The following is a 15,076-nucleotide window of genomic DNA, read 5'->3' as shown; positions in this document are numbered from 1 at the left end:
TGTGGACAAGCCCTGGCTGTTCCTGCCAGCTGGCCTGGCTTTAGGGGGCTGCGGCTGTGGGTGCAGCTCAGCCATCCCCCCCCAACCTCCCAGGTACACGGCGGCCAGCGTGATCGACACCGCCAGCAAGTACAAACTGCTCTGGAAGCTGCCCCTGGAGGATGTGGACATCGTCAAAGGTCTGTCACCGCCTGCTGGAGTTTTCCATGTCGCCCCAAAACCCATGGCTCCCCCTGGCTGGTGGTGCCAGGGAGGGAGGGGTTAACGCCGTGCGTGTGTCCCCACACAGGTGCCTCGCAAGCCACCAACAGGGAGAGCATCCAGAAAAGCATCAGCCGCCTGGATGAAGACCTCAACACGCTGGGGCAAGTCAGCAAGCTGTCAGAGACCCTCAGCTTCCCCCACCAGGTATGGGGATGGCAGCCCTGGAGCCGTCCCCTAGTTGGATACGCTCCCAGTGGGACCACACAGGATGTCCTCAGCAAGAGGGGAGAACCTGTGCAGGGGCTGGTGGCCGTAAGCGTCCAGCCCTAAGGTCACAAAAGAGGTTGGGGCAGCCTCTGAAGGATGGCAGGGGGTTATCGAGCCTGTGGCTTGTGGTGGCCCGTCCCTGAGAGCTGAAGTGTTGTCCCTATCCCAAGGGCCTGGATGACGTGATCAAGGACCTGATGGCCGCCATCCACCGGGAGCTGTCGGAGAAGCAATCCCTGTCCTTCAGCATGGCCTTCCCCCCCAACAAGGTGGAGCTCAGCACCACCAAAGCTGACGGCACCGAGTCCTTCATCTTCGAGTTCCCCAACCCCGACGCCCGGCTCGGCTTCGAGCAAGCCTTCGAGGAGGCCAAGAAAAAGCTGGGTAACAGCAGGGAGGGGGGGAGTTGGACGTGGTGGTGGGCTCAGGTACACCCCTTTCCTCCATCACTTCTTGATCCCCCAACCTGATTTTCCCAGCTTCCAGCAAAAACTGCCTGGACCCGGAGTTCCTCAAAGCCATCCCCATCATGAAGACGCGGAGCGGGATGCAGGTACTTAATGTCTGTGTTCAAGCACCCCACGGGCCCTCTCCGTCGCAGTGATCTCGTTACCAGATGCTGACAGCTCCTGCATCAGTCCTGAATAACCCAATCTGCTGCTCCCTCGCAGTTCTCCTGCGCTTCTCCCAGCCATGGCAGCCCGGAGAGCTCGCACGAGGTTTGGGTTTGCAACAGCGACGGCTACGTGGGGCAGGTTTGCCTGCTGAGCATCCGCAAGGAGCCCACGGTGGAGGCCTGCATCGCCGTCTGCTCCGCCAGGATCCTCTGCATCGCCTCCGTGCCGGGCCTCAAGCGCACCTATAGGTAGGACGCTCCCCGGCCCCGCGGAGCCGGCGGGCGCTGGGCGATGCTGGAGCTGCTTCTCTCCCTCCCTCCCCGGCGGCGGCAGGGAGCGCGCGGAGCCGCTGGGCAGCCCCTCGGCGGAGCTGGGCGCGGCGCAGCAGGAGGACGCGGGGCCGCAGCCGTGCCTGCACATCTCCATCTCGGGCTCGTCGCTGGAGCTCTCGGAGCCTGTGGACGGCGGCAACAGGGAGCTGGTGCCCTTTGACAGCGATGACACGGATGACGAGTCCTCGCCCAGCCCCTCCGGGACGCTGCAGAGCCAAGCCAGCCACTCCACCATCTCCTCCAGCTTTGGCAGTGAGTCCTCTCCAGCCCCTGCTTAGGGAGAAATGCACTTTTTAGCCCCAAAATTATGGGCAGCTCCAGTTTTTTGGCCTCTCTGCCTTGTATTCCTCAGGGGAATCTGCCTCGAATGGAGGCTTTTTGAGCCTGGGAAAAGAGATGTTGAGAGGCATCAGCCCAGCAGTGTGGAACTGAGATGGGAAGGGGCTTTGGGTGAAACCTCGTGGGTTTTGGGGCTCAGCGTCCCTGTGCCATCCCCTGGACTTGACATCACCCATGGTCTCTTCCTGTGACTTTGGAGGGTGTTGGATGCTCGTGGTCTGACCCTTTCCTTCCTCCTCCTCCACAGATGAAGAGATCCCGAGCTGCAAGGAGGCAGTAGTGGAGACGACGAGCTCAGAGGAAGAGCAGGAGCCTGGTTTTGTGCCCATCACTGGCACCTACGGGCAGAACCGGCACGGCGAGAGCCCCACGGACGGGCGCGCCCTGCGCCGCTCCAGCCGCGGCTCCTTCACCCGCGGCAGCCTCGAGGACCTCCTCAGCCTGGACCCCGAAGCCCACCAGAGCTCCATGTGGCTGGGCACCGAGGACGGCTGGTATGTCCCTGGGGTGGGAATTCCTACACGGGAAGGGCGCCAGTCCTGGGGGAGCCTCAAGCTTTGTTCTCCTCCTGCAGCATCCACGTGTACCAGTCCTCGGACAACATCCGGAACAGGAAGAACAGCATGAAGATGCAACACGCTGCTGCCGTCATGTGCATCCTGTGAGTGGGGAAAGGGGGGTTTTCAGCTCCGGGGGTGGGCCAGAGCAGGGGGTTTTGGGGTGGCTGAGCGAGGTTCTGCAGCTGGATGTTGAAGGTGGTTTGTCCCCACAGGTACCTGGATAACCAGGTGTTTGTGTCACTGGCCAACGGGGAGCTCGTGGTGTACCAGCGGGAAGCAGGTGAGGTCGGATTTGGGTCAGCCCCAAAATGGTGGCTGTCAGGGGGTGGCTTGGGCAGCCCCTGGGGAGGGATGCTCAGGGTGGCTTCCCTGCTTCCACAGAAAGGGACATCCCAGGAGGGATGCTGGGGACACCACACTCAGAGGCAGGTGGAGGTGGGCATCCTTCTCCTGGTCCCTGCCTGCCGCTGGAACCCCACGGTGGCATCAGTTTATGTCCCCTCCAAGGGGTGACCTGAAGAAAGCTGTCTTCAGCCGCCGCCTCCAATCCTCCGTATCGAGTTGGCCTTTTTTTTGGGAACGCTTTAACTACCCGCCCCACCCTTCCCACCCTCTCAGGCCGCTTCTGGGACCCCCAAAACTCCAAGTCCCTGTCCCTGGGCTCGCCGGGCAGCCCCATCACCAAGATGGTGGCGGTGGCGGGGAAGCTGTGGTGCGGCTGCCAGAACCGAGTCATCGTCCTCAACACGGCCACGCTGGCACAGGAGGTAGCGTGGGCGGCGGCGGGCGGGCGGGCACGGTGGGCAGGGGCAGCGGGCGGCGCTGGTGGCATCACCGTGGCTCTGTCGCCCGCAGCACACGCTCCAGGTGGGGCAGGACGGCGGGCGCAGCGTCACCTGCATGGTGAGCGCGGGCAGCGGCGTGTGGGTGGCGCTGCAGGGCAGCGCCCAGGTCCGGCTGTACCACGCCACCACCTACGAGCAGCTGGCGGAGGCGGACATCACCCCCCCGGTGCACAAGATGCTCGCCGGTAAGCGCCGCCCCTGACGCGTCTCCCAGCGGGTGCCGGTGCCCCTGGAAAATGCTCTGGAGCAGCCGGTGCTGGGAAGTTTAGGATCCTGAGTTTGGGGAAGGAAATGCGAGTTCTTGTGCTCGTGTTAGGCAGCTGTGTAATCCCAGGTGGAAATGGGGCAGCCCCTGGGGAAATGGGTAATCCCGTGTTGGAGCGGGGCGGTAATCCCATAGTCACAGAATCATGGATTCCCAGAGTGGTTTCGGCTGGAAGGGACCTTAAAGGTCACCTAATTCCAACCCCCTGCCATGGGCAGGGACGCCTTCCACTATCCGAGGCTGCTCCAAGCCACAGTGTTCCAGCCTGGCCTTGGACACTTCCAGGGATCCAGGGGCAGCTGCAGCTTCTCTGGGCACCCTGTGCCAGGGCCTCACCACACTCACAGGGAACAGTTCCTTCCCAATATCCCATCTATCCCTACCCTCTGGCAGTGGGAAGCCATTTCCCCTTGTCCTATCAACCCAATGTGCTCCCACCAGCTGGCGGTGGGGTTGTGAGGTCCCTTCCCCACGTCCCGTGTGCCACAGATCCCCCTGGGGATGGATCCCTGTGGTGGGGGGTGGGTTCCCAGCCCCGTGTGAGGCAGGATGAGGCGCTGATGGCCGGGATGCTCGGCAGGCTCGGATGCCATTATCAGGCAGCACAAGGCCGCCTGCCTGCGGATCACGGCGCTCCTGGTGTGCAAGGACCTGCTGTGGATCGGGACCAGCGCCGGCGTGGTGCTGACGCTGTCGGTGTCGGCCAAGGCGGCGCCCGCGCTGGTGGGGCTGTCCCAGGGTCACACCGGCCACGTGCGCTTCCTCACGGCCATCGAGCTGCCCGACGGCTTTGACGTGCTCTTCCCGCTGCCCAGGGACACGGGTAGGTGCGGTGGCTGCCGTGTCCCGCTCGTGGCACATCTCAGGAGCAGCACAGGGCGTTTGTGGGGCTGGGAATGCCGTGCTGGGGGACCAGGAGCAGCCTTGAAATGTCGGAGTGCCCGTTCCATTCTTGCCCTGTTAAAATCCAGGGTGAAAAACTGGCAGCGCTGGGTGGGGGAAAACTGCGGTCTAAACTGCCCTCCGCCAGCATGAGCAACCCCAAAATTCCCAGGGGACCCAAATTCCCATGGTGTCGGTTTGGGGTGAGAGGGGCTGTTGGGGTGAGAGGGGTTGTTTTGGGGCCGGGATGCGGTGCCTGGGAAGCGGTGCGGGGTTGGTGCTGAGGTGCCGCTGCTGCTGCCGCTGCTGGGCTGTGGCAGGGACCGGCGGAGCTGCGGGTACACGGGTGACAGCGTTTGGGGTTCTGCGCTCGGCAGGGGCCGAGAAGCCGAGCGAGGCCGAGAAACGAGACCCGTCCCGCCCACGTGGGCCGGCCCTGGCCCTGTCCAAGCCCAAGATGTTGGTGATCAGCGGCGGGGACGGCTACGAGGATTTCCGGCTGACCAGCAGCAGCGAGACCGTGGGCCGGGACGACAGCACCAACCACCTCCTCCTCTGGAGAGCGTGACCAGCCACGGCCCCCCCGAGCCGCCCCGGCCAGGAACGGGGGTGCTGGCCCCCCTAAGTGCAGAGGGGGGGTCCCGGCCCCCTGCCCACCGCCCCCCGCCCCAGCACCTCTCATCTCCAACCCGGCTGCTCTCTGTGTGCTCGGGGTTGGGGGGGATGAGCCCCGCTCCCCCCGCCGTCCCCCCGGCCGCCGCACTGGACTCGGGGGGGGGACGCACAGCGCTTCGGGGGCCTCCGGAAGATGGGGAGGGGGCGGGGGTTTGCTTGGGAAGGCGCGAAGGAGGAGGAGGAGGAGGAGGAGGAGGACGTTACTGAGCATCCCTGGGGACCAGCCGGAGGATGCCCGACCGCCAGGAACCTGCCTTGCTCTCCGGTTTTGTGTGTGCCTGCTTCATGGGGCGGGGGGGCGCGGGCCTGTCACCAACCCCCCCCGGCCCCCGGGACCCCCGGCCACGCCGCGGGACCACCCCAGGGACAATCCGCCCGCGGTGTCCCCCCCGGCCCGGGCCTCCCGCTAACCCGCTCGCTCCATCGCCAGCACCCAGATAGCTCTGTTCGTTTGTTCGTTTGTTTTAAATATATATATATATATTATATATATATAAACATCCTTATTTATTTGGGGGTGTGCGGGGCTCAGGGGCGTCAGCACCGCACTGCCAGTCCCTCCGCTCCGGAGCTGAGGGGTTAAAACCTCCCGGTTCATCGTGCCGAGGGTGAGCCTGACCCCGCTGGTGGAGCTGGACCACGCTGCTGGAGGGGGGGAGCTGATGCAGGGGAGGAAGGAAGGAAATTTGGGTGTCCCCCCCCCTCCTTCTCTGTGATTTCACGTGGGATTTTGCAGCCTGGGTAGTGGGATGAAGGCGCTGCTGCCTTTTGAAGCACCTCTGGATGAGAACAGTCATCTTCGCGTTCCCTGCCAGCCACCAGAGCTGTTCCCCCGCCCTTAAAATGGGGTGACAGTGTGGGGGACCCTAAAAACCAGACTGCGCTGGACCAACCCTCCCGCGTTTGCCCTTTGTCTCGCCATTTTCCTGCTTTCACCCCAGGATCCAGGCGAGATCGGTGCTCCCAGATCGGGACACCCCGTTGCCCCCGTGGGAGACGTGACAACCGTGGTGGCAGGGATGAATCAGGGTGTCCCCAGTCCCACACAGCTGGGTGAGTGACAGGAATGCTGCCATCCCACATGGAGCCATCCGTCTGTCCGTCAGCGGAGCGAGTGGGTGTGTGCTATAACTGGGATGATGAGGATATTTTGGGAAAGGAGGGTGGGGCGGGGGGGATTTCGGTCACTTGGGGGCCCTTTGTTATTAAAGGTCACCCGTGCCGGAATGATCCCAGCGTGGTCTCATCCTTCACCTCGGGATGGGGTGGTGGGGACAGGGTGAGGTCGGGCACAGCTCCCACCACCCACTGGTGCTGAAGACCCCGGTGGGGAGCAAGGAGCTCTTTCCACCACTGGGGTGCAGTTATTCTGTCCTGGATAACCCTGAGGGGGATATCAGGGTACGCAGCCCCTCGGGGGGGATCAAGCCCATCCCAAATCCCGCCGGCAATTCCCGCAGTCCCCACCGAGGCCGGGAGGTGGCGCTGCAGTGACAACAGGGGGTGTGGCCATGCAAATATAGGGCGTGGTCTGAGCGTATGACGTCGTGAAACGGGGCGGTGTCTGTGCAGCCGCGCTCCCGCGGGTTCATTCATAACGAGGAGGCGCGACCGACGGGGCGGCCCCGGGGGGAGCCCGGGGGCTCCGCGGTGAGGACAGGTAGGGGACAACCCCTGCACAGGGACACCCCCTCTGCCCGGAGGGGCTCGGGTAATTCCCCCTTCAAGGGATATTCCCCCGTTGGGGGGATCTGGGGTCGGGGTTTCCTCAGCTTTGGGTTGTGCAGGGAAGGGGGATCCGGTGTTTTTTGGGATGCTCGACCCCCACTTTGCGCTAAAAAGGGTGGGCGGTGTTTTTGCCTTGGCCGTATCCCTAAAGCAGGGCTTTGGGGGAGCTCCGCCTGGAGTGGGGTGCGCTGGGGAGAGCCCGGCGGGTCCGGGAAGCTGCGGCTGCTGCAGTGCCAAAGTAGGTTAAAATAAAGGGTGGAGAGGAGAAAAAGTAGGTTAAGGAATACTCAGCAGCAGCTGCCTGGGAGAGGAGGTAGGAGCCGTGTAGGGTCTTTTTTTTTTTCCTTTTTTTTTTTTTTTTCTTTTTTCTTTTTTCTTTTTTTTTTTTTTTTTTTTTTTTTTTTTTTTTTGCCGGAGCTGGAAAATCCCAGGGCTCCGGGCCAAAAGGCCGGAGATGCTGCGGATGCTGCGGCGCGGGGCTGCACCCCGGAACGGGGCCGGGACGTGCCGCTGCCGGGGCTGGGCGCCATCCCAGCCCTTCCCCCGGGATCATTTGACTTTAAGGCTGGAATTTCGTGGCGGCTCTGTCGTTCCCACTTGCTCCGGGGGTGCGGTAATGCCGAGTTTCGCTCCATCTGCCGAACAATCCACAATCCCCTCCTTGTGCAAGGCTGTCTCCAGCAGCTGTTCCCCAAAGTTTTCCCGAACAGTTGCTCCTTTTTACCTCTGTTTGTCTGCGGGAGCCATCGGCTGAAACCCTGTTCCCCCACAGGGACGGGAAGCCCTCGCTGGAATCCCAGCGGGCAGTTTTAGGTTGCAGACTGTGCTAAGGGGGGCTGGGAGTAAAGTGCTCATGTGATCCCGGGGGATTAGGGGAGGTTTCCAAAATCAAGTCGCCTCTTCTGGCGTGTTGGCATTGATGCGCCGGTCAGGTGGGGCGCGGGGCTGGTGGAGCTTGGAGCGTCCCCAAAAGCAGCCAGGTCTAGCACCGGTGGGGTTATTTTTTTGTTTCCTCCGGTTCTTGGAGGGGCAAAGTCGGTTTTAGGAGTGTGTCAGGGCAGCTGGGCTTCCCGGCATCACCAGCTGAGGGTTTGTGCCTGCATACCCCGTCCCCACTTGGGATGGCCCCAAGCTGCCCCCAAAAGCGGGTGTTGAGTCCTGGGCAAAGCTCCAGTGCCAACCAGGAGCTGGCACCCTCTGGCCCCTGCACCTCCTGCATTCCTGTGGCAGCGTTTTGTTCATCCGAGGGATGTCCTTAATCCTTGGATTAATCTTGGCCTCAAATCGTCTTTACCCCTGCTCCTGGTGGTGTTTAGATCCAGTTACCATGATCTGGAGTGCTCTGGTGAGCCGGGATGCTCGTGGTCCCTCAGGCACGGTGGGACCTTCCTGTCCCCTCCCTCAGGAGACCATTTCTTCCCTAGCAGAGCCAGCCGGTCCCCAGACATCTCGGTGTGTCCCTAAAGTGCTCGAATTGCACAGCCCCAGAGGATTAAAATGCTTCACGTTAGGTTTAAACTCGAGTTTTGTTGGATTATAGGGTGGAGAGCTTGCCTGGGAACCACCATCCCTTCGGCACATCCCAAATCCCAGGGGCATACAGGAGCTGAGCTGGCCGGCTCCGTGCCGGCACCCTGAAGGAGTGCTCCTGTACTGGGAGCTACTGGAGGGAACTGGAGTACGGAGGATGCTCCTTTTGGCTTCTGCCATCCTGTCCCAGCCACGTCCCCTGAACACACCCGGCTCAGCCCCGCTCACCCCCGGGACCCCCCTCATGTGTAATTAGCTGCATCTCGGAGTGGTGCTGGCCACTAATTAGGAGAAACTAGTCAGGCACAGGCTGTAATGAAGCTCTCGCAGGACCGTGACGACCGGGGGCGTGGGGGGGAATTTCCATGCGGGTGGCAGGATTTCCATGCGGAGGCTGGATCCGGCTTTGGGTTATTATTTATTTTTTCCTTCCTTCCTTCCTTCCCTGTGCTGTCAGCATAGATTTTAATTTTAACAACCAATTGCTGAGCCCGAAGAGGGGGGATGAGACTCTGGGAAACACCTCTTCAAGTTTTTATTTAAATATTCTTTAGAGATTTTTTTTAGTGGCTTCATTTCCTTGTGGCAGATGCAAAAGGATTTCCTCCGGAGCAGGAAAAATCTTTCTTTAACTTTGTTTCGCGTCATCTGCTCCTTGCACGAATGGTGTGACTCCACTGCTGAGTCACACCATTCGTGCAAGGAGCAGATGGTCCCTCTCCAGTTTGGGATGGAGCAGTTTGGTCCCTCTCCAGTTTGGGCTGGAGCTGGGATCTCCAAGGGCAGGGGTGATGCTGGGCATTCCATAAAACCTCTAAAAAAACTTTCTGGGGAACGGTTCGGGACTGCTGCTGTAGGGATATTTAGGCAGATACCTAGGAGCATCCCAGAGGGGAGAGAAAGGCCCCCCCAAATAATAACTTCTCCAGTGGGATTTTCCCTGGATGATAAGCCCGGTGCTCCCCCTCGGGCAGGTCTCCCCGGGTGATGAAGAGGAGCGGGATGCACTGGTGGCTTGTCACCGTCCTGGGGGTGAGTATGGCCTCGTCTGTCCCGTCCCATCCCATCCCTCTGCTTCTCTGATGCTCAAACATCACCCCGCTGCCGTGTAGGACATGGGCATGGGTTTGCATCCATCGTGGTGCATCCAGTGAGTTCTCATCCCTCACCCCACGGGATGAAGCCCTCCGCTGGCTGTGCGGCAAGCGGTGGCATTACCTGTGACAAGGTGGCATCTGCCACCGGCACCCCACCACGGGGGAGCCGCAGCAGCCGGCGCTGAGCGCTCTGATCCTCCCGCAGGTGCTGAGCAGAGCCGCCCAGGGGGCCGGGAGCTGCAGTGCCCCGGAGCAGGGGACAGCGGGATGCCCGCCCGGAGAGGAGCCCAGCGGGGTAAGCCGTGCCCACCTGCGGCACCTCCAGCCGGAGGGAGACTGCGGGACCCTGCCGGCGCTCACCCTCCTCTTCCTCACCGCAGGATCCAGCGGGGACGTGCCGAGCTTGTCCCCCCGGCACCTTCTCGCTGGGCGACGCGTCCTGCGCCGCTCACACCCAGTGCCGGGCCGGGAACAGGGTCCTGGTGGCAGCGGGGACAGCGGCGAGCGACAGCCGGTGCGGAGCCTGCCTGCCGGGGTGAGCCCAGCCGGGGGACGCTGAGCCGCAGCCCCGCCCGGGCTGGGGGCCGTGTGCTGACCCTCCCCTCCCGCCCCGCAGGTTTCACAGCCCTGGAGGGGAGAGGGAGCCCCGGGGCCGGTGCCTGCCCTGCGCCGCTGCTCCCCGCAGCACCCCGGGGTGCCCAGGTGGGTGCTGGAGCCGCAGGTGTCACCCCAGGGTCGGGGGTGACGGAGGAGCTCGTGCCCTCGGCCAGGGGACGCCACAGGGCGCGTCCCCCTTGGGATGGGGCGCCGTGTCCTGCTGTGATGTGGCAGCTGAGGACGCCTCTGCTCACGACACGAGCGGCTTCTGCCTCGCTGGGGTCCTACCCTGGTGCGGGGCTCCTGGGGAAATGGGGTTTAATCCCAGCGAATCCCCTCTCTGAGGATGATCCCGTGCCTCTCTGCAGGCCGGCGGAGAGCCCGCAGCCCCGAAATGCCGGGCCGGACACCAGGAAGCAATGGGACAAGGGTGACCCTGCTGGGTGAGGAAGAGGAGGAGGCAGCGGCAGCACAGGCAGCCGTGCTGACCATCGTCCCGGTCTTCTGTGCCATGGGATTGCTGGGAATCCTGGTCTGCAACCTGCTGAAGAAGAGGGGTTATCACTGCACCGCCAGCAAGGAGCCCCAGCCAGGCGGCACCGGTGAGCCCTGGCTGTGCCACGATCACTTTGGTGATCCCACATCCGTCTCATCTTGCTCAGCCCATTCCCATGGTTTCCTGTCCTCCTCGTCCCAGGGCATCCTGCTTGGCCTTGGAGTGCCTTATTCCCCGTCACCGAGTTTTCCCTCACTTCCCATCTTCTGCTTCCAGGTCCCAGCTCCATCTACCAGCTGGAGGATGCCAACGAGGACACCATTGGCGTGCTGGTGCGGCTGATAACCGAGAAGAAAGGTCGGGGGGGTCCCTGGGAAGGGGGAGGAGGGGGTGACCTGGGCCAGAGCCCCGTGACCCCCAACTCCTCGGTGTCCTCCCACACACAGAAAACGCAGCGGCGCTGGAGGAGCTGCTGAAAGAGCATCAGAGGCAACAGCTGATGCCACCGAGCTGTGCCCCCCTCAATAAGTAAGGGTCCCCTAAGGCTGCACTGAGGACCCCCCATGGTGGGACCACCCCCACGCTGACGGCATTTGCCCCCTCCCCAGGCTGCACCTCCTGCCTCAGTTTCCCCCCGCCTGCCACCACCAGCAGCACCTGCACACGGTGCAGGGACCGGCCCCGTGCGCCCGCTGCGGCCAGAAGTGGCCCGAGGTGCTGCCATCGCTCAGTGCCACCAAAGCCCCCAGACCCGGCGCTCATCCCAGCGAGGTGACCATCCTCTCCATCGGCAGGTAAGCGGGGACAGCCCCGCCCTGTGTGTCCCCTCTGCAGGGGGGGACGCGCTGATGCGATGCTCCCCGACAGGTTTCGGGTGTCCCGGATCCCTGAGATGAGGAGCGAGGCGGCGGGGGAGCCCCTCCGTGGTCCCCTCCCCGCCAGCAGCGGGATGTGACCCCTGAGATGGAACAGCACCCACGAGGTGAGGGGGAGCCCTGGGCTCCTTCCTGGAGAAAGGGGTTCTGGAGGCTGGAAAATGGAGCATTAACACTGTGGGGATGCAGCGTGGGGGCTGTGAGGCGGGAGGGAGGGGGTGTCCCTCGCTGCAGGGTGCTGGCAGGGCCTGGCACGGGGCATCCATGACTCATGGGCAGCTGCACGGGCACACGTGCCCTCGCTCACGTCCCGTGTCCCCTCCTCCCGCAGCGCTGCTGCTGGCACCATCCATCTTCCCCACATGGACAGAGGGGCTGGAGCGTGTCCAGGGAAGGGAACGGAGCTGGGGAAGGGGCTGGAGCATCAGGAGGAGCTGAGGGAGCTGGGAAAGGGGCTCAGCCTGGAGAAAAGGAGGCTCAAGGGGGACCCTGTGGCTCTGCCCAGCTCCCTGACAGGAGGGGACAGCTGTGGGGGATCGGGTTCTGCTCCCAGGAACAAGGACAGGACAAGGGGAAACAGCCTCAGCAAACTGTGCCAGGGGAGGTTCAGGTTGGGTAGTGGCAGCCATGGATGGGTGACACCGAGTGGTTCCTGCCACCTTGGGGCCAATCCAGCCTCACCTGTGGCCCATCCCTTGTCCTCCACAGCAGGCACCTGGCCTGGGGGCTGCCTCAGGGGTCAGTGACAGCCACAAAGACCCCGTGGAGGGGATGGAGGACACTGGGCACTGTGTGAAAGCCAGTCCCGCTCAGAGCTGCAGAGTGCTGGAGGTGGCAGCTCAGCTTCTGCCCCTGCCACCAAGGTGTCCGACAGCAGCACAGCAAACGCAGCGTCTCTCTCGGCTGGTGAGAAGGATTCTCTGTCCCTGAGGCCTGATGGTGGCCACAGTGTGGTGGCCTCACAGACAGTAACTCCAGGAGCTGCGATGCCGGTGGTGGTGGCTGCAGGAATAATCATCTCTGGGAACCATGCTGCCACAACACAGCTCCGCGGGGAGCACAGAGGACACTGAGTGCCATTTCATGGTCACCTTCTGGGTCTGTTGAACTCTCCAGGACCATCATGAACTCCTGATTTCCCTCCATCACCTGGTGCCAGCGCTCAGCATCACACAGTAATGAATCACTGGATCACGGAATGACTCCCCCCTTCCCAACAACCCAGCTGGGGCAGGGATTGCTCCGAGCAAAGCTGGTCTCCTGTACCCACCCCTCCATCCTCTCTCCCAAGTCTCAGGTTCAGGAGCACATGGTGGTGATGCTCACCATGAAGATCACACATTTCACTTTCCACAGGAATTGCTTCTATGGGATCACACTGGCCTGGCCATGGGATATCCCTGGGATAACCCACCCAAGGCTGGGCTGGAGACCATCAACCTCAACCATCAACCCAAAAAAAGGGTTTGTGGCTGGTCCCATTCACCTCTCCACGACATCACTGTGCCAAAAAACCGACCACCAAACCCTCTCGGGCTCTTTTATTTATTTATTTAATTTTTTTTTTGGAAACATTTTAATAGTTATCGAATGTTCTACATCTTACAGTAAATATCGTACAGTTACAAACTCTTGGCTGAAATCTGTCAGGGAGATCACGACCTGATCCTCAGAACCAAAACCAGAACAGAAAACAAACGGGAAAATAACCCCAAATTTACACTTCAGATGGACAAACTGAGGCTGTGGGGCTCTCCAGGGCATCAGTCCAAGGCCATGTTCCCTACACACCTGTGAGATGTAGACTTGGAAGACGTGGTTACTCTTGGGTTTAATTTGTTGTTGTTGTTGTTCTTTCAGGGATTTTTTTTTTGGTATTTATTTTTATTTAAGAGGTCCAATAATACTTAAAAACCAGCTGGTCTGATGGTCGAAATTAATTTAAAACTAATTACATAGAAAGAGGGGTGGGAGCCTGGTGTGGGTTGAGGCCGTGTTGTGGGAATGGGAGGGTTTGGGTGTGATCCTGCACCTCGCCATGCTTTCCTAGAAATCCCTCCCCTGATCCTGAACCCCTTTGCCCCCAGAAAAATTCCATCTCCCAGCTCCATCTCTTGCAGCAGGATGCAGGGAGGCTGCAGGTGGCCATGTTGCATCAAGATTATTCCCTACAAACAGCGCAATCGAGCACTTCCAGGGAATCGCTCCTGTCAAACCAAGTATTTTGCTATTCCTGCCCTGCAAACATTCCCACAAGTTCTTTTACCTGATTGCCAGAGAATCTCTAAGTTCCATGGTGCAACATGCCACAGAAATGCATTTTCCAAGATTTTCTCCCTCCCAAGCTCCGTCACAGGCTTTATTTTCCTTTTTTTTTCCCCCTAAGGGAATGCTAACGCACAGCAGAGCAGAGGCTGATCCTGGCTGAGGAGCAAAGCAAAGGGAAGATGGGCAGAGGGTCACCACAATTTGGGGATGAGAGTTGGAGGGCCTGTAAATATTGGCAATCAAAAAAAAAAAAAACAAAAAAAACCCACAAAACAAAAAACCCCACAAAAACAAACAAACAAACAAAAAAAACCCAAACAAACCAAAAATATCTGGGTTTATGGGTATCCAGCAGCTCTTATTGCTATTGTTGGCTGGTTGGATTTTACCTAAAATAAAGCCTCAAATGTTGTTTTCCACCCCTCTAAAAAACCAGGATGCCATTTCATGCCCTCCAGCTGGGAACCACATCATACCACATTCCCTGTGGGGATGGGGGAGGGGATGGCAAAGAGTCAGGGGGGATCTCTGTGGGAAGGACCAGTGGGCAAACTGGGAGTGGGATGCCCATGGCTGGAGGAAAACCAGATGCTCTGAACATCCCTCATTAAAACAAACCTCTTAAATAACATTTCCTGGGAATTACATCCCAAAACTGCAACAATGCTGACCTGAGGGATTTACTATTCATAAAATACTGGAGCAAATCCTTGCAAGGATTTGCCTGGAGGGTTCAGCCACATGGAGGCATGATGGCCTCAGGCTTCAAGAGGCTCCTGGGGTTTGGGGGTCACCGCCACTACTAAGATCCTATCCTCCCCCCAAATCTCGCATCGCAGCTTGTGTTTTGAAGTAAAGGTAAGGACAGGGATGGATAAATGGTCCAGAGTTTTTTTCCTTCCTCTTTAGCTGGAATTTTAATCTCAGACACTTCAATGGCTGCTAAGGATGGTTTAACCACTCCTGCTCTTCCCCACTAATGCCTGGTGTGATCCCTCACTGTGGAAAACCCTTTTCCTTAACCAACATCAGCAAAGCTTTGCTGGAATGAAATATTTGAGAAGCTGGTGGCCCTCCACCGGTGTTCCCCACTGCGACCTTCCCAGGACCCTCACTCAAGCCATGACTTGACCAAGGGAAGGACTTGGGATCAAGGAAAGGGCAGGGAGCATCTCCCCACCACCATGAAGCCACCTTGGGAAGGAGCTACCCAAGCCTGGCACCGTGTGGTGGCCCTGGGTCCACACAGTGGCTCAAGGCTGGTAACCAGATGTCCTCACTAAAGCCTCTGGCCCAACAGGTGGCAAATATTTCACCTCTTCACACCTTGGTTAATAAGTATTTCTGCCTGGGAATAATGGGATGAGGAGCACTGGATCTGCTATTGATCCAAGCAAAGGAATTAAAACCCAGCTGCCCCGTGTCAGGTGTCATCAGTGGGAACACTGGGTGATCCACCACGCTCAGCTCCTGGGGCTTTCTCCACCACCTTTAATGGG

The 15,076-nt window shown here is 60.2% G+C and overlaps 2 protein-coding genes across 3 annotated transcripts in view; both read left to right on the top strand.

The window, feature by feature from the left end:
- The window catches only part of ARHGEF17 (Rho guanine nucleotide exchange factor 17), a 29,107-nt gene extending 22,974 nt beyond the window's left edge, over positions 1 to 6,133 (top strand). The window contains exons 9-21 of the mRNA XM_040056610.1: positions 94 to 179; positions 290 to 408; positions 642 to 855; positions 951 to 1,024; positions 1,143 to 1,336; positions 1,422 to 1,672; positions 2,007 to 2,253; positions 2,334 to 2,420; positions 2,532 to 2,599; positions 2,938 to 3,086; positions 3,175 to 3,349; positions 4,010 to 4,252; positions 4,689 to 6,133. Of these exons, the coding sequence (XP_039912544.1) occupies positions 94 to 179; positions 290 to 408; positions 642 to 855; positions 951 to 1,024; positions 1,143 to 1,336; positions 1,422 to 1,672; positions 2,007 to 2,253; positions 2,334 to 2,420; positions 2,532 to 2,599; positions 2,938 to 3,086; positions 3,175 to 3,349; positions 4,010 to 4,252; positions 4,689 to 4,879 (2,098 nt within the window). The 3' untranslated portion in view covers positions 4,880 to 6,133. The remainder of the gene's footprint in view (positions 1 to 93; positions 180 to 289; positions 409 to 641; positions 856 to 950; positions 1,025 to 1,142; positions 1,337 to 1,421; positions 1,673 to 2,006; positions 2,254 to 2,333; positions 2,421 to 2,531; positions 2,600 to 2,937; positions 3,087 to 3,174; positions 3,350 to 4,009; positions 4,253 to 4,688) is intronic.
- Positions 6,134 to 6,552: 419 nt separating this feature from the next.
- Positions 6,553 to 13,226, top strand: RELT (RELT TNF receptor). 2 transcript variants are annotated; one of them, XM_040054723.2, is made up of 11 exons: positions 6,553 to 6,646; positions 9,219 to 9,276; positions 9,547 to 9,636; positions 9,722 to 9,876; positions 9,958 to 10,043; positions 10,307 to 10,540; positions 10,711 to 10,791; positions 10,881 to 10,962; positions 11,043 to 11,228; positions 11,302 to 11,416; positions 12,018 to 13,226. In XM_040054723.2, the coding sequence occupies exons 2-10, from the start codon at positions 9,232 to 9,234 to the stop codon at positions 11,387 to 11,389; spliced, it is 1,047 nt and encodes a 348-aa protein (XP_039910657.1). In that variant the 5' UTR covers positions 6,553 to 6,646; positions 9,219 to 9,231; the 3' UTR covers positions 11,390 to 11,416; positions 12,018 to 13,226. The 2 variants fall into 2 exon arrangements, with proteins under 2 accessions (XP_039910657.1, XP_039910658.1); XM_040054724.2 differs by having other exon boundaries at positions 6,633 to 6,697.
- The last annotated feature ends 1,850 nt before the right edge of the window (positions 13,227 to 15,076 follow it).

The sequence above is a fragment of the Hirundo rustica genome, chromosome 2 (genome assembly GCF_015227805.2).
Source record: "Hirundo rustica isolate bHirRus1 chromosome 2, bHirRus1.pri.v3, whole genome shotgun sequence".
NCBI classification, from domain to species: Eukaryota; Metazoa; Chordata; class Aves; order Passeriformes; family Hirundinidae; genus Hirundo; species Hirundo rustica.
Note: the sequence above shows the minus strand (reverse complement) of the source record. Positions and strands in the feature narration are given on the sequence as shown.

Bases quoted from the DNA above. Each gene is read 5' to 3' on its own strand.
- RELT (XM_040054723.2), top strand. From the start codon at position 9,232: ATGAAGAGGAGCGGGATGCACTGGTGGCTTGTCACCGTCCTGGGG. The intron at 9,877-9,957 runs GTGAGCCCAGCC...CCCGCCCCGCAG, and splicing joins TGCGGAGCCTGCCTGCCGGG to GTTTCACAGCCCTGGAGGGG. The intron at 10,044-10,306 runs GTGGGTGCTGGA...GCCTCTCTGCAG, and splicing joins CAGCACCCCGGGGTGCCCAG to GCCGGCGGAGAGCCCGCAGC.